This window comes from Camelus dromedarius, chromosome 16, assembly GCF_036321535.1.
Source record: "Camelus dromedarius isolate mCamDro1 chromosome 16, mCamDro1.pat, whole genome shotgun sequence".
NCBI classification, from domain to species: domain Eukaryota; kingdom Metazoa; phylum Chordata; class Mammalia; order Artiodactyla; family Camelidae; genus Camelus; species Camelus dromedarius.
The window spans coordinates 12,035,847-12,059,201 of record NC_087451.1 but is presented as its reverse complement, the minus strand read 5'-3'; the positions used below and the strand labels follow the sequence as shown (position 1 = coordinate 12,059,201).

Here is a 23,355-nt window from a genome sequence, read left to right as displayed (position 1 = left end):
CACTATATTTTCCAAAGTTTTGATAATGGAATAATTTTGCTTTGTCCAGGATAAAAGATGTAGTGCTTGCCCAGGCAAGAGGATGTCTAGATGAGAGCAAAACCATAGACAGATCAGGGGTAGGATTTCTAACAAGAGCAGATATAGGTACTTATGGAAAAAGTGTTTTAACTTAAAATATTCTTTTAAGATAAAATTTTAAAGTTACACTTCTATAATGTACACTCTTTCATGAATAGTGTAAAAAGATGAAGCTTTAGTGACTGAAAAAAAATTCTATGGGATCAACTTTTATTCTAGCTTCAGGAATAGTAAATATACTACTAGCTCTGTCTAATTAAGAAAATCTTGAATTAAAAAAATTATCCTAGAGACAAAATTAACATTCCTGAAATTATACCACACAAAAATATCCTAGTCTGGTAGTCAAAGTTAGTTCTAAGTAGTGCCCTGATAATAATGTAACACCTATATAAGCTCTGAGAAAGTAGTCCTGGTGCCACAAACACTAATCAGGGTCTTTGTAAAGAAAGGGATAGTCACATCTTAATCACTGAAAATAACTGCCTTAGTAAATAACAAATTTTTATATGTATTGCCGTTTCATTGGGAAAAAAGTGTTTTCTGGATTTTTAATTTTACTGTTGGATTCATTGGGGGGCCCAGAAACATTTTTTAAAAAGTAGAAACCTATAATGGTCATATTAGTAAACCAGCCTAATTTAGCCAAGACTTCTTATCAACCAAGATGAACATGATATCACATTAAGAATGCAGTATATGTATATATGAGTTGTTTAAGGAAGATGAGCAGACAGACAGACAGACTTTCTTCCACTTTAGGCGGCTCCCTCAGAACTGATAAAACATTCCTAAAGACGAGTTGTTTGCACAACATCTGTAATGTCAATTCATAGCCTAATCCATCATCCATACACAGAAGTCAAGTGAGATCCCAAAGGCAAAATTTCCAATTAGTTTTGTCTGGAAAGTTTAGAGCAAAGGTAATAAAATCAAGAATCCTGCGCTGATTCACTGGGAAAACATTTGTTTGCCACACTCCTTCACTAAGGAACAAAAGGAGGCAGTGGTTAGTCTGGAATGTGATTCATTAGGAATATCTGGGTGATAAATAAATGAAAGGAGATGACAAATGAATGTCTGCATGCTTGCAAAATCTTTGTTTTCTTTAAGTCCGACTTTTAGGGGACTTTAGAAATGCTCTTGCAAACAGGAATTCTCCTCTTCAAATTCTTTTAATCATTGCTTTTCTCATCATAGCCAGAAAAAAACTTACCTAAGGTTATGGTGTACAACAAATAATTCTAGAAGGCTGGAGCATAAAACTGTTGATTCCAAATGGGCACCGAGAAATTTAACTAGTGCTTATATTCTTTTTGTGAAGAAGGTCCCCAGTTTACAAACAAAGACCTTCGCCCCATCTCTCCCTATAAAATGCAGTATAGTACGTAAAAAGGCAGTAGTACCAGCCATTAGTTAATGCAGATTTTAGTTTTCTAAATCTGTCAGTAACTTATTAGATGTGATCAGACTTCTATCTCATATTCCTTATTTGATGAAAAGCTAATAATAATAATGCCTGCACAACCTAGGTAACAGAGCAATGTATGAAGTTACATATTTATATACTAAAAGTGTTATGATAAGTATAAAATAACCAAAACAAAAAGGTGTAAACTCTGTAGTTCATGCTTCAAGTTATAAGGAACTGTCTTCAGAGTCATGTTTACTTAAATCAATCTGTAAATAAAAACAATACTGCACTTTTCTTCTCTAAACCTATGCAATTTTGATCACTGAGTTGATTTAAGTGTTCAGGAGAAATGGACTACACATTTATAAAGACAGCTTTAAAAAAGGTTATTATAAATTATTTAAAATATATATCCAAGAGAACAGATTTTGCGTAAACTGAATCTTCTTAGCGTTCATTTAAGTAGACATTAATAAATAGGGACTTTAGGGCAGGAAGTCAGCCAGTCTCTTCATACCCTTCTGGGTGGTGAAAACCCAGCCCTATGTCCTGGAGACCTTGGGTTCTACTTTTGATGTGATGCTCTTAAGAGTTAATACATGAGTCATTCCTTGGGGGAAAGACAGGAGAAGAGCTGACTGTACCCTCATCAAAAAAAAGGGCAAACAGACCTTTTCTAAGAAAGGCCTGTTGGTCTTCCCGCAAAAGCCCTGAGTCACTGCATGCTTATAGTCAGAGTCATTGTACCTATATAGATCAAGATCAAGTCACACTAGAAACTGACTTTTGGCAATTTCTTCCTGTTTTTGTCTTACAGAGGAATAGACAGGTAAGCAATGGAGCAATAATCAGAAGTCAAGCAGAAAAAAAGTGAAGGGGGTGGCTAACAATTTTCAAAAGAATTATTCCACCTCATGGTATTAAACAATTGCTCCAATACTTCTCTTACTGAAAGTACTTCGCCATTTCATTTCAATCCATGTACATACAGTTTTCCAAGTAACATTTACTTTAGGCAATAAATAGCCAAGCGTCAAAAAGTGTAAGAAAGAGCTTTATATACATATAAAATAGTACTATAAAGTACTATATAGATACTATAAAGTACTTGTTCATTAAAGGAAACAGGGTGCTATATACAGAGATGTTCTATAAATATTTGATAGTAATCAAGATGTCACATTTTAAAAGACACACAATTTTTAACCCCATTTTACTGATGAAATAACCCTAAACTTTACAGCAGAAAGTTTAAATCTTACAGAGACGAATATCTCATGACTAACTTTTCTTGTATTTATTTTATAACAAAGAGCCAAATTTTTTTCTATTAAAATGGTCACATTAAACAAATGACTTATAAATACCATTCAGATAATAATGCTTTGATGTTATGCCTTCTTTAAAAACTTGATTTATTTTACAGTTTAACTGAATAGTTCCCAAACTTTTCTACATCCAAACCACATCAAGAGAGGACAGACAGTTCCAATGATTTCAACCTGTGAAAATCCCTCCCATTTTGATTTCCAAAGGCGAGGGAATTCAATGACTAAGACACATGCCAAAGAGAAAAGTTATCTATAAAATATAGTCCGTTTTCTATTTATAGTTCAATATTTAAGTATCTTTAAAAATTTTTAAATGATTGTTGATAGTTTTTGTTCTCAGAGTTCTTTGTCTAAGAGCTGGGCTTATTTGAAAGGAGTATCAGTTTTTTTAAGCCTTTCTCCAGGAAACCACTCCACCTAGTGTCAAAAACTTCATATATCACATTATTTGTAAATTCTTGCCAAAGGGCTCATTCTCTTTGTTACTGTTATATAGGGCAGACTTTATGAATCACTGATGGCGCGTACAGTTTACAAATGGCTCTTAAATCTTCTCCCTTATAAATTGATGAATAACAATGTACATGCATGTGAGGAGCATGTCTGAGATACATTTCTCATTATCAAGTATCAAAATTCCTGTCTTTGTAACCTGGTTGTTTATAAAATTATGAATCATATTTTCTAGTAACGGGAAATAATTCTAAGGTAGCTACTGAAACAACCCTATCACTTCTACCAATTGTTTGCAACAATATAGATGTAATCCATAAATTATTTATTTCTCAAAATGAATACAGTGTTGAAAAAAATGGCATTTAATAATCACATCCATCAATGGTTTAAACGTGAAATTAGAACTAAATCTTGCCTTCATCGGGCAGCTCATTTGGAAGAAATTCTTCCATTTTTCTCTTTATGAAAAAAAAGAAAAAAATTTTTTTTTTACCTTGATGGTTTTCTAGACTCACATAACTATATTCTCTTCTAAAACACCATGTTACGTCTAATATTCTGACCTGGAAAAGGGAAGTGACAATCCTTTTTTGGCAAATGGAGGAATCAAATGGATAACATGTCATGTAAAAATCTTGGAAGGTGGCTAGCTCACTAAGACTCCCAAGCTCGATACGCTTCTCTGGTATACTACTGTCATCCCATGAGTTAGAGCAAGAGTTCGCAAACTATAGCTTGCGGATCAAATCCAGTCTGCTACCTGTTTTTGTGAATAAAGGCTGATTAGAAAACAGTCACATTCATTCTTTTATACTCTGCCCTTGGATGCTTCCTTATTACCGTGACACATCTGAGGAGCTGCAAGAGAGACTGTATGACCCGCAAAGCCTAAAATATTTACTATCTGGCCTCTTTACAGAAAAAGTGGTGCCCCTGGGCTGTCTTGCCTTGGGTCAACTCATTATTAAGGTGAAAAATTTGCCACATCCAAACACAGAGATGCATCAAAGAGGTTAACAGCAGTCATGTTCCCTTCATTAACTTACTGTTTTTACTCTGGGCATAATTTCCACTAGTAAATAAGCATTCCTGGATAACTTGTGTTTCGGATCTTCTGAAAGGAAACCCACTACATGCTTGCTAAGACTAAAACAAATTTGTTAATGGATTTCAGGAAATTAGTATCCAAGAGAAGAGGGCTTATAAGGTGTGATCTTAGAAAAATCTGCTAGCCACAGAATCTTCTATGCATCTGATCTACTTATAAAAAACACAAATAAAGTAAATGGATGAACTCAGTAAACCTGCACTATTTGCCAGGCAAAATTTGCTCATGAAATAAGACATTCAACAAAGGAACAAAAAAGTGCCTGCATAAGAAATAAAAAGAAGAAAAGCAGTTTACAAATGCTATTTCTAATCCATTATATAATAATGATTCTTTCCTTATATCAAAATATAACATACTTACTACACAGATACATCAGAGATCATAAGCATGTTTGCATACATTAAAAAATTACAACCACATTTAAGCCATTCATTGTGCCTGTTATCTTAAGTAAATTTAATGCAAAGAGCATATTAAAATGTTGATTTATAAAGCCGAGAGTAGATACAGTTTTATTTACTGGGGAAATAAAAAAGAGGATATACCAGCTCTAGTTTGAAAAAAGTCTCAGAAAAACGAATGTTATCTAAACGTAACATTTCCAATTTTAGGAAGTAGTTAGATGCCCATTTAAAATAACTACAACAGATATTATTTTCAGGTATATTTACCCAAAAATGACTATAAAATTCTAAAACAAAAGAGCAGATGTTCTAAAATGAGAGTATTTACTTAAGTATAGTACATATAGAAAAGTATATAACGCAAGAATCCTAATAAATTATTTCAGACAGGTATCTGCTATCTAGATCAAGAAACAGAAACACCCGAGAGATATATAATATTGGTTGTCAAGACTTACTACAAAGCTGCTGTGATAAAAATTTTTTTCAATCACTTTGTCAATTTCCACAAAAATACTTACTCAGAGTAGGTTTGACATAATATATCATTTCTTTTACCTAGATCTTTTTGCTTCCAATAATATTTTACAGTTTTACGTGGAGGCCAGGCACACTTCTTGTTAGATTTATCCCTAGATGTTTGCTTTTAAAAATGTTATGACAAATGGTGCTTCTAAAAATGTTCATTCTCTAAGTGTTTACTGTACTATACAGAAATACAACTGTTACACGTATTTTGATCTATGTTATACTTACCTATTAACTCTCCAAGTTTGTGGAAGTTATCTCATTCTCTTTTAGTTTTGTCAAATTTTGCTCTTTATACGTTGAGTATATATTATTAAATACAAATTTAGAAGTGTTATTCCTTTCTTGTGAATTGAATCTAACAATGAACACTATGTATTAACAATTATTGCCTCATATTCTACTTTGATTTCAATATAACTACGTGAGCTTCTTCTTTGTTGACACTGAATGGCTCATTTTTTCCCATCCTTTTACTATTAATCTTTCTGTGTATTCATATTTTAGGTATGTAGATTGGATATAGCAAATAGTTGAATTTCTTAATATTTATTTGGATAATTGGAAGGAACATTTATTCTACTTACATTTATATAATTATTGATATATTTGAATTTAAATCTACCATCAAAGGCTTACTACTTATCCTGCCTGTTCTGTGTTCCTTTGGCCTCCTTTCTTTCCCTCTATTGGCTTGACTTTTTAAAAATAACTTGATTTTCACCTGTGCCCATTAGTTAAATAGTTGTATATTCTTGTACTGCTTACCCTGAAGATTATAATAGAAATCTTTATTTGAAGTCTTATATAAATCAATATTTTACATTTTCCAGAGCAATGCAAAGATTTTAGAATAATTTAATTTCAATTATTCCACATGATTTGTATATGATGTATTCTAATTCTATTTCGAATCTCTCAAAACATAATTACTGTTGCTTTAAAAAAATTTTTTTTTCTTGAGGAGGTGGTAATTAGGTTTACTGAATTTTTTTTTTAATGGAGGTACTGGTGATTGAACCCAGGACCTCATGCATGCTAAGCATGAGCTCTACCACTTGAGCTACTCCCTCCCTCCATCATTACTGCTTCTAATGTCAACCAATTTAAATTTACCCATATATCTACCCTTTCCTTAATCTTTATTCATTCCCAAATCTCTAAGCTTCAATCCTGAATCACTTTCCTTCTATTCAAAGAATATTTTTTATACTTCCTTTAGAGCATGTTTAATGGTGACAAACTGTTTCTGTTTTTCTGAAAATATCTTTATTTTATATCGGTCAAGGGACACTTTGAGTACAGAATCTTCTGTTGGTAGTTATTTTCTTTTAGCCCTTTGAAGATACCATTCCACAGTCATCTGACTTCTCAGCAAAATCAATGATGGCAAATGAGTTCTTCTGAAGATAGTATGTTTTTTTTCTCCATCGCTCCTTTTTTTTCTGGATATTTCTCTCTGACCTATTTTGCAGTTTATTACCTCTCTCTTAGCTGTTGTCTACTGAAGTTCATTAATTGAGTTCTTAACTTCAGTTACTATTTTTTTTAAATTCTAAAATTTCCATTTGCTCTCCTTTGTAGCTTCTAATGCTCTGCCAAAATTCTCAAATTTACGTGAACACACTGATTATGGATTAAAGTACATTAAAGTACTGGCATTATATAGTCATAAGTACAGATAAATAATATAGAGAGAAAGAATAGAATAGAATAGAATAATAGAAATACAGGTAAATAATAGAACCTAAGGAGAGCTATTTGAGGGTTTCATATTTATCCAGAATAGAACCTGCAAATATAGTCCAGTATATTGGCTGTATCAGCAATGAATGCCACCTAGTGGCAAACTAATATAGACATACTAAGAAAAAAAAGTCCTAGAAGAGTGGTTCTTAACCTTTTATGGGTTACAGAGTCTTTGGAGAATCTAATACTACAGGTCCTTTTTGCCCAAAAGACGCATATTTACAAAGACACATAACACGTACACCATTCAGGAAATTAACAGAGCTCCTAAAGCCCATTTGTTGACTATTAATACTAATGGAACAAACCAACTAACTGAGAGGCCCAAGAGCTCCCCTTGAGCCTTCAGAAGGAAACCGTTCACTTTTCCCTTCATCGCTTCCTCTTGGGTTAGCAGCACTATTCCTGTGTAAACAGTATCTTACTTTTCCTTTGTGGCTACGTATCTGTCCTCGGCAAACTACTAGATTTCTACCGTTCTCAAACGAATTTACAAAATTTGATATGAGACCAAACTAATCATTTTCCCTATTGATTTTCACTAAATTGAGTGTGGACCAAATAACTTTTTACTTCTAATGTTTAAAGAAGTTATGAGAATTTCCAGGACATCTACATAAAGTCATAACTTTTCACTTGTATCTAAAAATATAAATGGAATTATTGACTGATAAACTTAAAAATCAAGATAACTTTTTCATTTTAAAGGTAAATACATAGATATCTAATATTTTAGGAAATATAGTAACATTTCTAGATCACCATTTAGTTGTATAATGAGATATAATTAACTGAATGATATTTCCAAAAGAGGTTAACTTCCATACTGGGAAGAATCTAATTGAGAAATTTTGTCTATGCAGGAAAAATTTTTCTGTTTCACTTTGAAGTCATGATTTCCAGTAAAGAGAACCATGATCAAGAATGAATTAATTCTCCCTCTGTTAAACTCAGTTTCTTTTTTAACTGTTTTGCTGCAAATTATTGTTAAAAGAAGGGTTATATTTCTGACCAGATCACTCTTTTAATATGGTCATTTGTTTTCTTGACTAAGGAATTATATGTATATGGAAAAGGTGCCTGTACTATCAGCACAAAAATGTATGACATGAGAATGTTAATGTCACATCTCCCTAGCTGACGATTATGTAAAGGCTCATAAAGGAAAGGAGGTATAATTAGAACTTTCTAGACACAAGCACATTGCAAATATAAAACAAAAGGAATGGTGATCTGTAAGGATGACTCTATCAACCATCTATCACCAAGAAAATGTTAAGATTTAAAAATCTAACCATAAATTATTTCAACTAGCTTCTTAAATAATAATACAGATCAAATTCTTAATCCTTTATTTGATTCTGCTTTGCCTCTGGTTTCCTGGCTATTTTTCTCTATTCTCTATTTGCCAAAGTTCACAAATGCATGGTCTATACTCCCTGATATTTTTTACTACACCTTTGCTACACTATTGGTTGCTGACTACCTTTGCTCCTGGGAGGACTACATGAGATAATTCATGTAAAGTGCTGAGCACAGAGCGTAATAGTCAATAAAGGTTAGCTAGTCTATCAGTCAGGACAGGTTGTAAGAACAAACAATCCTAAAATCTCAGTCGCTTAAAATCACAAAGTTTATTTCTCCCTTACTCTGTATATCCATCAGAGGCTAGCAAAAGGAATCTGCTCATCAAAGCCAGAGACTCAGGCTTCAGGTGAAAGACAGTACGACAAAAGCTTGAAGCTTCTGCCAGGAAGCAACACCTACCACTTATGCTCAGATTTCACTGGTCAAAGCAAACCATATGGCTGCAGTTCAACAGGCTGAGGATGCAACATCTCCCCGCAGGTATAGATACCACAAAAATGAGCACCAAATATGGATAAGAAACAACAGAATTGACTTCAGCTAGTATTACTCTGATGACAATGATGATGATAATGTCTGTTGTATTTATTAGCAACAGAAGTAGTTAATTTCTTGTAGTCTGACTTCCATCCCAACAAGGCAATTGAAAAATAAAAGATCAGTGACATCTTTTATTTTCCTTTTGCTTGAGCTCTCTGAAAATGTTTTTTTTGGTAAATGTTTGTTTTTCTTCATTCTTCCTGTTACACCTAGGGAATCCTGGAAGGAATCTTGTGTCTAAACTAAAATATCAAAGAACTAAAGATAATATGGTCAAGTGGAAATGGGATATGCTGGGTCTCTCTTTATATTTCTTTTTAATATTAACATATTTATTGCTCTCCAAGGCTTTATGTACTGAATTTGCTTGCTATATTAGCCTTTTATCCATTTTTGATCACTATTGTCTAAAAAAGTGTTCTTTTGACACAAATCAATAACGATTCATGATTAAAAACTCTCAGGAAAAAAATACTTGCAGCAAACTAGGACGAGAAGTCAGCTTCATTAACTTGATAAAGAACATCTACAAAAACCTACAGCTAACATGATACCTAACGGTGAGAAACTAGAGACTTTTCCACTAAGGTTGGGAACAAGGCAGGATGTCCCTCTCACCACTACTATCCAGTATCATACTGGAAGACCTGGCTAATGCAATAAGACAATGAAAAAAAAAAACAATGAAGGGGTATACAGAGTGAAAAGGAAGAAATAAAGCTACCTCCAGATGAGATGATTTTCTACATAGAAATCAACAACAAAGTCCTGAAACTATTAAGTGATTATAGCAAGGTTGCTGAATACAACATCAATACACAAGTCAGTTGCTTTCCTATATATCAGCAATTAACATACACGAATCCTGTACCTAGGTATTTACCCAAAAGAGTTGAATGCATACACAAACACACACACACACACAAAACTTGCACATGAATGTTTGTAGCAGCTTTATTCATAATTGTCATAACCTGGAAATAAACATGATGTCCTTCAGTAAGTCAATGGATAAACAAACTGTGGTGGTTAAGTCCAGAAACTGGAATGCTATTCAGTAATAAAAAGAAATGAGGTATCAAGCCATGAAGACATGTAGAAACTTTAAATACTAATAATAGAGGGAACTATCATGTTTGTACACCTGAAACTAATATAATGTTATACATCATTTATGCCTAAGATTTAAAAAAATAGGGTAAACTCTCTGTGTGCGTCTGTACATGTGTAAAGGTATATGGGACTCTATCCTTTCAGTTCAATTTTCATATAAACCTAAAACAGGTCTGAAAAACAAAGCCTACTAATTAAAAAAAGAAAGGAAAAGAAAGTGTTCTTAGTCCTTCACAAATCTCCCCTTTCTCTCTATCCAGCCTCTGGCACCAGCAACCCACCAGGATCAGGTGAAGCTCTCATCTACCTTGCAACATAATTACAGTATCTCTTTAAATTTCTCTTTTCAGAATATATACTATGCTCTGAAAGAACAAGTGAATATTTAACAGGTTTCTATTCAGCTAATGGAATCAACATTTTCTCATTTCAAAAACCAGCAGTTCTTTGGCTCCTTCTTCCCCATACTAAAGCAATAAAATTTCCCCAAAATCTGTCTTGTTTCATCCCAAGCCACAGCCACTGCAACCACTTTAGAAAAAGTCCCATAATCTTGGAGAAGTTGTGTACTACAGATTAATTCTTAAATTATTCTTCAAACCATTAATAAAGAAACCCTTTGAATAATCATATCTTAATATTTATTACACCTGCTTCAGATGAACTCACTGAAGCACAGAGTGGAAGTGTTTGCATTGTTGAACTTTATTCCACAATCAGTACTGCTGTGACAACTTTTCAGCTGTTTTTCTCCATCAAGGTCAAGTTGTTTTCAAGTATGAAATTGTTTTCAATATATTAGTCAGAGGCAGGAAGAGAGTGACACGAGAGGCATCCAGGGCACAAAATTTAAGGAGGCATTCACTTATCAACTCCACACTCACATGACCCCAGAAGTGCCTACGTAAATTCTATGCCCTACATGTCTTGCTTGTCACCCCTAGTCCTAGATTTGCTATTATTTCAGTATATCTGTCAATGTCTAAAGGAAAATCTATCTTTTCTCTCTAATTTCAACTAAGTAAAAAAGTATTTTTTAGGAAGGGTACATTTTATACTTTGATTTTAAAGGGTTTAAGAAAGCATTAGTTCTACATATGTAATATTTCATCAATTACATTCAATAAGAATATCAAAATAACTATCCAGGTATGTACACGATGTTTGAAGATGCGAGGGAAGACACTCTCATTTGTTGATTAACAGAGAAAATAAACTGTCCAAATTAATTCTAAGCCTTACATGGAATTTTATACATTTAAATAACTTCAACTATTAAAATGACCATTGCATAAGCAAGAGAATCATTACTCCAAGCTCTGGAAGGAAAAAACATTTCCTGGCTGAATTAATATAAGTAAACAATCTCATTTGCCTAAAGGTTTTTCCTCCCTTTTCATTTTAAATCCTCAAACCAACAGGAAAAACAAAACAGAATTCCAAATCAAACTTAAAGCACTGACCAGAAGATTAGCATGCATATGAAACACAAAGGTATTCAAATACAAAACTTAGAATTTTAACTTCTGAAGTAAAAGAATGAATTAAAACATAATCTCTTTCAGCCTTGCTTATTAAAAGTCATTCTTACCAGATAAAGCAGAAAGGTGTGCAGCCCTGTACCAAGCCCAACAGAAGACAAAATTCCTAAGCCTATCCAGTAGGCATACAAAAGGAACTGTTTCTCTATACGTTGCACATACTGAAAAACAAAAGGGATGAGGTGAAAACAAAATCAGAATTCTTAAACAGAAATGTGGTATTTATCAACTACAATCCAAATAAAACAAACCAATTAAGTTTCCAATGGGAAGAAAGCATTAAGGTTAAAAGCTCCATGAAGAGGCTTATTTCCTCTAACACGTAGTAGCAGAGATAGCAAAAAAGTTATTCTAATAGGAAAAAAGCTAATTTCTACATTTAAAAAAAATCCTATTATAACAACATTTATAGGAAAAACGCAAATTACTGATAACTATGAGAATAAAAATTTTTAAGATACTTAAAAGTTACAAAAACTTTGTTTAAAAAAGCGTAATAATATATACTGGTAAGAGCAGTTATTTATATAATGTTTGAGACCAGACTGTATTCTTGTTTATCCAAGGCAAAAACGGGAATAAAATTATTTTTGTATATTGAAGACCAAGACGCTTTTCAAACAAGAGTAAACTGAAGTCCACTGGGATACGGACTTGGAAGATTTACAGACGTTAGAGTCTAGATTTTCACATTGGCAAGTAAATTCAAGCCAGTTCCCTGCACTCTTGATAGCACACACAGATTTCTTTAAAATATTTAAATGCATTTAAAACTTTAAGAATGTCTCTGAGATTAAATTGCTTCCCTCCCCCCATTTTTAATGACATTTATCATTTTCCAATTTTACAAACAATATGGTTATTAGACAACTAGAAATACATGAAAGCATAAAGCTAAAAATAACAATCACCTGTAATCTCTACCCCCCTCAGAGACAATCAACATTTTGATGCATTTAGAGATAAACTGCTTTAAAATATGAAGTAATACCATTTTAGAACCACGTCCTATTAGAACACATTAACCTTTTGCTATTTTAACAAAAGTCATTAATAAAATGTTCTATTTTCCCTTCAGTTATGCTTTCCTTACAGATTATAGGCAAATGAACTTCCCATTTTATACATATAAAACCAAACCTTCAATCTAGGATGAGTATATCAGTTTGGATAGATAATAGGAGTGTTACAGGAAATATGAAGACTTCGGTAGTGATGAAAGGATTCATGCTGTTTTGACCAAACAGCATCAGGAAAGTTACATTTAAATCCTTAAAGGTAAAAAGGAATGATAGATACCAAATATAAATGCTGAGCATCCATGAACTACGACAAGAATAGTTTTTACTAGTTGGTCTTAAAACTAAGACATCAAGATACTAATTAAGAGATAAATTAAAAAAAAAATCAACCAAGCCTAAAAATGTTGAGGATAAAAATTCTACGAAATGCACAACAGGCCCATTTTGAAACTGTTTGGGATTAGGAAGGATACAAGAATAGGAACAGAGGTGCTGAACCTCTTACCTTTTGATGTGATCCTTCAACATAATACGTAGCTGTAAGCACAGCAAGCAGCAGTAAAAAAGACACCACAATGCTCTGACGATGCCATAATCTTGAAAACAAATTTTTTAAAAATGAAATATGTCAGTCTCATTTTCAGGATTCATCACTCTCAAAACAACTTCCTGATGAAGCAGGTTATTTAGCTTGGTTACAGAAGTGGTTCTTTCTGGATTGAAGGTCTTTTGTTCTTAAGCACTATGGTCTCTTGGTGAAGAAGGGGGTCAATAGAAGGTACATGGGTATAGAATCTAGTTTCTTATTAGACACCCCATCATAGCCTTTCCCTTATCCAAAGACTGATCTTGTATATACCCTAACTTCTAATTGGGACAGGCATTATAACACAATGGAAAGAGCACTGGCCTATAGTCAGAGGACCTGGATCAGAGTTCGTTAAGTATTGTGCTTTGAGTAAGACACTCAATCTATCTGATCCTGTTTCTTATTTTTAAAATCAGAATGATCCAACAACAGCAATAAAAAATCATAATGATCATATACTTGTTTTACCTTCTTCACAGAATTCCTTTAAGGGTCAAATGAGCTGGAAAATGTTAGAAAACGTTTTATAAACTCTAAGTACAATAAAAATGTTAAAATATTGTCACAGATAACTTGGAAAGGTAAGCCAGAAAATGATTAAGGCAAATAAAAGTTCAACTTGCTCTTTATCTGAAACAGGTACAAGTACTAAATTTCAAGATAGAACACAATTTCCATGGCAGAGTCCTCTTTCACTGGTTCAAACTATCAGTAAAAGTGCCACGTATCCTGAACCTTGACCTACTAAAGAATCAGTGTATTTAATGCACACAGGTCTGATTTCTCCTGCAGGTCAAGCCAGAAGAAAACAACTTCTCATTTTCAGTGTTCTCCTTTACATAGAAGAATCAACATGAGAAAGCGGTCAATTGTAATAATCCAGTGAGCAAATAGAAATATGTTCCCCTAACCTAGTTTTCTTCGAACTATACAGAGAAAGGAAAATAAATGTTTCTATGACATTCTAAATGTAATTAATCCATTTTGACAGAGCAGGGAGGAGATTGTTGAAGATTTCTAAAATTAGTAAATTAGGTTTATATAAAAAGTAATGGAAGACTCTTTACTTTGAGGTCCATTCCTTCAAGATTACTAGGAATTCCAGAGAAAAATACTGCAAGGTAACGAGTGGCTGTCTCCACAGGACAATATTCTGCCTTTCTTCCCGATCCCTCCTTTTCTTTTCACTCAGTGAAGAGGGATCTGAAAAAGATCAGGGCAGAGGTTAAAACAGAATGCTCACTTTTCCCAATCACTTTCAAAATTCACTTACCTCCCCATTCCACATTTGAAGGACTGCATATAAACCTCAAAAAACAAATAATGTTGTTCACATTGTGACAAGTCTAGGCTAGGCCCTGCTGTTCTACTCTTTATTTTTGCAATGATTTTGTCATCAGGACACAAGTTTCTCTCGTACATTACTGAAATACTAAATTAGCCCACTTTCTAAGAAGGGCAGTTTAGCATCGTATCATAGAGCAAACTGGTTTAGAGCTCAAAACGTGAAGGCAAACTATTTGGTTTCAAATCCTGGCTTTGCCATCTACTGGTCAGGTGACCTTGGGCAAGTTAGCTAACCTTTCTATGCCTTAGTTTTCTCTTCTTTAAAACAAAGATAAAACAAAGATAAAAATAGTACTTACTTTTTAGGGTTTTATAAAGATAACTGAGTTAATATAAGAATGTATACATGCAATTAAGGTTAGTTATTATTAGTAGTAATGATAACTCTCTAAGCATCATCTCTTGAAATTACAAATGCATATACCCAATAATTCCATTTCTAAGAATAATTAGGTATAAGGGGAAATGACTTTTGTACAAGTTTATTCAATGCAGTGTTATTTGTTCTAGTAAAAGATTATAAACAACTTAAATTTATGAATAGAGGACAGAGGAGTGATTAAAATATGATACACTCAGACAATGGAATACTAAGCAGCCGTAATAAAGAATAAGATCTTCATGTACAATCTCTAGGAAATATTAAGGAAAAAACCCTAAACAAACACACACCATGGTACAGAAGAATAAGTGTGCCATACTAACATTAATTTTAAATTCCAAGGGAGTGGGCAGGAGGGAAAGAATATATAAATGTATGTGCTTGCTAAAAGAAAGGTAAGAAAAAATAACATGCATAAGCTCCTAATGGGAAGAGACTATGATATATGCAATGCCTATCTCTGAATCCTGAAACTCTTCGTAAAATGATGCAAAACTTCTGACAGCTAAAGTAACCCAAAAGTCAAAAATTTTGCAAAATGTGTTCTGCAAGGCAATGTGGTAATCAAACAAGTGGAAACTACTATTTCAGATAGCTTGTGGTTCTTCCAATGCAAGAAAATTTCTATGATATAATATTGCTATGCCGAAGTATTATTTGCAATGTGTTTGAGATGCCAAATGATTTAGAAGTTAAAAAGAAAACTACTACAATGAACAGAAAAGGAAAACTTTTCCTTTTCCTTTGAACATATAAAGCAAAGTTCCTACTTAAATCCTCTATAGAAATGAAAGCTATAATTTTCCGGGTAAATGTATGAATAAGAGACAAATATACTGAAATTTACCACAAATTCCAAATTCAGTTAAAAGATAAATTTGCCTTAAACTAAAATTTAAAAATAAATCCACAATAAGCACATTCTGACTTTTTGAATAATTACATAATTAGGATTATCATAATAAGTAAATTTATAATCTAATTCTAAAGTTATAAAATAGCATGATAAAACTGAGCACCAAATAAAGCCAAATTATTACTTCTTAATCTTGTGGTGCAATAAATATTTACCTTGTACCTAGAACACTGCTGATGTAACTATGGCCAGGCCGCCTCTGCTATCACTGTGGAAAACCACTTATAGGCCCTGTATACCCATAATTTAATTTACTATGAAGAGTAAACAAATGATAACTAATCTTTTACAAGATACATATGAATTTTACATATCTTGTATTTTATATATTATTTCATTAACAAAAGATAATAAATATTATATATAATCTATTTCTATTTTACTCCAATGAAAAGGATAACCCATAGATCTTCTCCCTCTAAACCACCATACTTCACCTGTGAAGTTTCCATTATATTGTTCCTTGTTCATTGCTACACGTCTCTGGTCACAATTTTTTCCATTCTCTGCCATTTCATAGATCAGTAACTCTTGAGGAGCTAATAAAACAAAATAAAGTCCAGGGATACGTTACATACTTCTGCTCTGCATTTACAACTGAATAACGCTGAATACAGAAACAACATGGCAGTACTACCACCCGGGCTGTTTCAATAATGTATTTACACCTTAAATTTCTCTTTTATAATCAAGATTTAATAATTTGTATAGAAACTGTAACAGAAGTAGTAAAAACATAAAAGCCATTTTAAAATATAAAAGCCATGTTGTTGTAAACCTTTTCCAAACAGTTATTCCAACAATTTTCCAGATTAAAATTTGGGGGTAGTTTGTCCACAGAAGGATATTAAGTACTAGTACCTTCAAATATTGATAACCTATAAGATCTAGAGTCATTCTGATTCATAATTTAATATCATACACATTATCTACTCAAATTTAACCAATTTTTCAGTCCTTCTAGCATTAGAAAAAAATTGATATTACCAAATATGTCAAAAATGCTAACATACAGATGCAAGGTCAATTTTATTCATGCAACAATTCTATCTAAAAAATTAATGATATGGGCATAGAAGATGAAAATTTTAAATGTTTAATGTATATTAAAGGTACTCTTTATAGCATGCTTCACATTACAAGTATAGGTGTAAATTTTTACTTTAAGTCCCTGTATTACAACATATAAATTGTGCTGACATAATTATTCTACACAAAAACACGGATTACCTGTGCCTATATCACTCAGATGTTAGTAAAACAAATCTTTCTACTCAGAAAGCATATCACTTCAATAAAGTCTCAGTGCTGAGTCCTCTGCTTGTGCCGAGTCCTGCTAGACTTACATTCAGCTGATTAGAATATGATGTGGTCATAAGTTCAATCTTCCTACAGTTCATTAGTTTGAGCTACTTCATTCCCTGACTAAAATTCTGACCATAATTACTATTCCCAAAAGGTATGCCTCATAAAGGAAAATAAGTGAAAGGCTGTAAAGACTCAGAAAAGAGCACACATTCATCACTCCAACAGAAGATCTTTTCTTTTAGACAATCCACTTGTGGACAATGTGAACCAATGAACGTATCAGGAAATTAAGTATAGGTTTCCATTAGCACAGATGGATAGCCTGGAGCAGATGACTAAAAGTCTAAAATCTGGATATGCAGACCAGATTTGCCACTAACTAGTTGTGTGATCTTAAGCAAGTCTCATTTCTTCCTAGATCTTGATTTTCTGGATCTATAAAATGAGGACAAAAACTCTCACTTCCACAGGATCGATGAGGATGAAGGTGTGTGATTGGGCATGCATGCGTGTATATAACTGTAAAAGGCAATACATCAAAAGGGTAGGAGCTATATGAAGCAGTTAATCTAGAAACTCTCTATACCACTTTATATAACACATGACTCACTGCTACCATATCAGTGACGTCAGTGTCTTTCATTCAACACTAATAAAAAAAGTTCTGGGGTCTATAACAGGCACTGAAAGTATAAATACAAATAAGACAAGATCCTTGTCCTCCAGACGGTCAGAGTCCGGCAGGGAAGCCAGATGAGTACAAGACTTCAATTATAATATAATACAATGAAAGAGATACAAAGTAAATAACTTACTGGGAAAAACCAGCTTTTAGAATCTAGCAGAACTGGATTCAAATCCAAACTTCACAAGTATTTATTCTGACCTTGGGCAGGTTTCTAAATCTTTCTAAACATCAGTTTCTTTCATTTGCAAAATAGAGATAACATGACACACATTAAAGGGTTACTATGAGGATTAAAGCAGGTATTGTATATAAAATACCAATATATTACCTCACCTTTTGTATGAACTTAATATATAGTAGTTATAATGATGATGAGGAAGAAAGCACAGGAGAAAATATGGGAGCTCAGAGGGCAACACATTCAAAGGAGTCAAAGAAGCTGAAAATTGATTCTGCAAACTTAGACAAGCAATTACCAAAAAAAGGAAAGATGAAGATATTTTGTGAAAATCTATAAAATCAAAGCATCACAATAGGTTTACACAATGTGAATCTGTTCCACAAATCAAGCTTTCTGGATTTTAATAATAAAATTAACGAAAGATGTCTGAAATGGACCATATAATAAAGCAGTCAAAGATTTTCCATCTTTCAATCATTCAACTTGAAGCCATAGTTAAGTTCTGTAAATACTTAAAACTGTGTGAACTAATATTCAGCCAAATTCTATAGGTAATTCATTTTAGAGACAAAAAGACTTTCATCTGCATCATCACAAATAACATTTAATTAATTTGTAGTAAAAAGATAAAGAATGCATAAAAGGCCTTCTGTGTTACGAAGAAAACATTCTAAAACCTTTCCCCCTGAAAAACAATGATAACTGAGTTCATTTCCCCAGTATTACCCTTTCCCATAGTATCATCTGTAAGAGTTTTATCCAAAACTTGGGTCTGTTTAAGTTCTTACTTATAACAATGGTGTTACACAATTATTCAAAGATGTTTTTAAAGCAATTTCAACAGGAATTTTTATTTGAGCAAATGTGTCCTTACACAGTATGCTTTTTAAAAAAAGGTCTACTGACATTTCCTACTCAAAAAATTTTCAAAAAAAAAATTCTCTAGAAAAAAAATAGTCTGGAATCTCGTTTTTAAAGAAATAACCTACGAGACTAAGTTATTTTCTTTTAATCAGTCTACTTCTTTATAAACAAAATAAATTCACAGTTTAAAAAACAACTTCTGTGATTTTCTGGTCAAGATGCTGGAATAGTAGGAACACGCTCGCCTCTTCTCGTGACTACAGCAAAACCACATCTGACTGCTAAACAACCATGGTGAGGGGGGTAGGCTGGAACCTAGCAAAAAAGATCTTCTTCAACTGGAAACAGAAAGAGGGGACCACAGCAGGATGGTAGGAGGGGCGTGCTCGCTATATATTCGGACCATATACCCCGCTGGTGGGCAACCCACAAGCTGGAGAAAAATTAAATTGCAGAGGCTCTCTCACAGGAGTGAGAGTTCTGAGCCCCACATCAGGCTCCCCAGCCCGCGGTTCTGGCATGGGGAGGAGGAGGAGACCCCAGGACACCTGGTTTCAAAGGCCAGTGTGGCTTAACTTCAGGAGCCCCACAGGACTGGGGGAAACAGAGACTCCATTCGCTTGGGAAGCCTGCACAGAATCTAGTGTGCACCAGGTCCAAGGGCAGAGGCAGTGATTTCATAGGAACCTGGGCCAGACCTACCTGCTGGTTTTGGAGGGTCTCCTGGGGATGCAGGGGATGGCTGTAGCTCACCCAGGGGACATAAAAGCTGGTGGTGGACATTCCAGGAGTTTTCATCTACATGAGCTTTTCTGGAAGCTGACATCTTGATTGGATCATTAGCACCAAGACCTAGCCCCACCCAACAGCTGTAGGCTTAATGGCTGGGAAGCCTCAGGCCAAACAACCTACAGGATGGGAACACAGCCCCACCCATCAGCAGACTTTCTGAGCAGTGGACTGACTCCTCCTGCCAGGAAACCTGCATAAGCCTAGTCCAGCCTCATCCACCAGGGGGCAGGTACCAGAAATAAGAAAACAACAATCCCAAAGCCTGTGGAAAGAATCCACAAACACAGGCCAGACTCTACACTGGGACTGGCTGGACCCTGAGCCTTGGGTGACAAGAGAGGAGTGTACTGCTGGGACAGAGGACTGCCATTCTGACAGGTGTGAGATGATAGCTCACTGTGATTTTGATTTGTTTCCCTGATATTGGTGATGTTGAGCAACTTTTCATGTTCCTCTTGGACATCTGCATTTCCTCTTTTGGAAAAGTATCAGTGCAGTTCTGCCCATATTTTAAATGGGTTGTTTCTTTGTCTGCTTTTTTAACTAAAGTACAGTTGATTTAAAATGTATTAGTTTCTGGCGTACAGCATGGATGGATTCAGAGCGCATTATGCTAAATGAAATAAGTCAGACAGAAAAACAAATAATGTAAGGTATCACTTACATGTGGAATCTAAAAAATACAATAAACTAGTGAATATAACAGAAAAGAAACAGACTCACAGATATAGAGAAGGAACTTAGTGGTTACCAGTGGGAGAGAGTAGGGGGAGGGGCAAGATGGAGGTGGAGGGTTAAGAGGTACAAGCTATCAAGTATAAAATAAGCTACAGGGATGTAATGTTCAACATGGGAAATATAGCCAATATCTTATAATAACTATAAGTGGAGTATAACCTTTAAAAATTGTGAATTATATTGTATATCTGTAACATATAACATTGTACATCAACTATACTTCAATTTTAAAACTATGACATTGTAAAATAAAAGAAACCTAAAAAAAAACTTTTGAAAAACTTTTATCATTCCCAACAGAACTATAATATAAAGCCAAAAATGTAATGAATCACTTGTGACCTAAATAATTAAGCTTATAAAAGCATAAAAACTTTTTTGCATTTTAACCATTTTCCAAAATATCTTACACAAACTCCTTGTCTTTTAAAATTCCCCTAAAAATATCCTCCATTCCTTCGTCCCTATCTTCCTCAGTCCCATATATACTTTGCAAAACTGCGATGCTCCCGGAACAACCTGCATTTTTATGGAATAACTGATTAGCTGAACAAAGCTGGAGAAAAATCACACACTCGCACAGTCACTTTCATTTCACTTATTCATTAAACAGATATTTATCAAGTACTCATCATGTGACAATTATTTGAGATGCCAAATCTCAAACCTCAAATTGATGCTCATTCTTACTAATACTTTTTTTCACTCTCATACTTTCATTCCTTGTTCTTTCTTCTCAAACTTTTCCCCTCCTTACTCTCAGGCATTTATTTTCTTTCTTTGTTTTTTTTTAAATCAAGAAAGCAGAGGGAGAATTCCCCAAGTCTTTCTACCACTAAATCTACTAAATTATCTATACCTTCAGCCATGTTAGCATTCGTCCTCTCTTTACGACAGGGGCAGTGTCCTCTACCAGCAAAGGCTACCAAGTCAATATACATTTTGTATATCCTCGCTTACCCTCTCAGGGACTTTGCTCCTTCAGTTATCTCTGTGTCATCAATTTTTCCCCTATATTGGATTACTCTCAGTAGCAAATAAGCATTATCTAGCATTTCCCATTCTCAGTCCCTCATAGACAGATTTCTCCAGAGAGCTGCCTAGGCAAACATAGTCTCCACTTCCTCATCACCAAATCTCTTTCCAAACCATTGCAATACGCCTTCTGTTTCAACAAATCAAGACAGATTTCTTTTGTCAAGGTCACCAGTGACCTCCACATTGCAAGATCCAATGGACACACCTTAATGAACCTCTTGTCTTCACTCACCACAAGCAATCACTCCCTTTCTTGAAATACTCTCTCTTGTTTTTCTTCCTATTTCTATGCCTACTCCATTGATAGCTCCCACTGCTCTACTTCCTGGTGGTCTTCAATGTCTGGTCCTGGAATCCTTATTGTGTTTTCTCTGCACTCTTTCCCTAATGATGTCATGTATTCATGCAGTCTTAAATACCATGTATAATTCTCTCTCTCTTCAAAAGTAGAACGATGGTCCATGTGGCAAAAGTAAGTACAATCATAGAAAAGATCTTAGCATGAAAGCCTATCCTACCCCTACAATTCACAAAGAATGTGAGTCTCAGAGGTAAAGTGACTTGTACAATGTCACTGAACAAGTTAGCAGCAAACCTGGGTGTCTGCATACAGGTGGTCTCAACAACAGGATGGAGGACATTTACCTACTGTAAGATAACCCCCCCATCTCAAAATTAAATTTAAGATTATTTTTCTGAGAATCTTGAAAGAGATAAGCCCAACTTGAATTGGTCCATAATGTGATTTAAGAGTTAAAGGCTCAACTTAAATCTCATCCAGTCAGAGTAGGGGTGAGTCTGAGTTTTCTTTGATAAATTGGAAGGTATTAGGAGACTGGGACAATAACTATAAAGTTACTATCTGAAGGAAAAACAGTAATTTAAGGAGGCTGGTTTTATGGTAAAAGGGAGGCTCAACAGGACAAAAATAGAAAATATATCTCCAATGCAGTGCAGCACTTAGAAATCTCATGCCTGTGGGGCATATAGCATCATGATTATCACTGATTATCTTTGCTACCTTCCACTGACTGTATGTTCACCAAATATTTTGATTGTAACCTGGTCTTCTGGGAGGATTAGTCCAAAATGTTTTTACTCACAACACTTCTGACATCAAATGTGTGGGTTTTTTTCCACACCAACAACCAACTTCTCAACTCTCCAGACATAAAATGACTGTCCCTACAATTCAATTCAATTCTAACACTAACTCCCACTCTGGAAGATTCTAGGAGCCCAACAAAAGTTGCCTCATTAGAACAAAAGACATTCCTATTACTCACATCACTCAGGAAAACTACAAGGGATTTAGGAGTTTTGTGTCTGGAACTGGGACAAAGACCAAATATATATTTCATATGCCACAATTACTCTATAAGGAGAGACTATGCTAGTGGTGGCCTGAAATGTGTGTCCCCTTGTCCGCAAATTTATATGTTGAAGCTCTAATCGCCAGTGTGACTGTATTTGTAGTTAGGATCTTGAAGCAGGTAATTAAGGTTAAATAAGGTCCTAAGGGTGGGACCCTAATCCAACAGAACTGGTGTCCTTACAAGAGGAGAAGAGAGACTGATCAGAGACCCCTCTCTCTGCATACACACAGAGGAAGGCCAGTGAGGACACAAGAAGGTATATCCACAAGCCAGGAAGATAGCTAGCACCTGGATTTTGGACTTCCCCTCCCCAGAACTGTGAGAAAATAAATTTTTGGTTGTTTAAATCAACCAATCTGTGTTATTCTGTTAGTCTGCTCAGCACACTAACCCAATGCTGGTTAATATAACCAAGGGGAACCAGATAACACGACAGTAATATTTTTCTTGGTAATGTTGATAAATTGGTATCCTGGTG

The 23,355-nt window shown here is 34.3% G+C and overlaps 1 protein-coding gene across 3 annotated transcripts in view; it reads right to left on the bottom strand.

Moving 5' to 3' along the window:
• Window positions 1-23,355, bottom strand: part of VMP1 (vacuole membrane protein 1) — a 105,756-nt gene that overhangs the window by 67,518 nt on the left and 14,883 nt on the right. For all 3 annotated transcript variants that reach the window (XM_010990439.3, XM_010990440.3, XM_010990441.3), the window contains exons 2-5: window positions 16,330-16,431; window positions 14,315-14,450; window positions 13,164-13,254; window positions 11,687-11,797 (exon numbers count right to left, since the gene is read on the bottom strand). In XM_010990439.3, coding sequence (XP_010988741.1) covers window positions 11,687-11,797; window positions 13,164-13,254; window positions 14,315-14,450; window positions 16,330-16,405 — 414 coding nt within the window. In that variant the 5' untranslated portion in view covers window positions 16,406-16,431. The remainder of the gene's footprint in view (window positions 1-11,686; window positions 11,798-13,163; window positions 13,255-14,314; window positions 14,451-16,329; window positions 16,432-23,355) is intronic.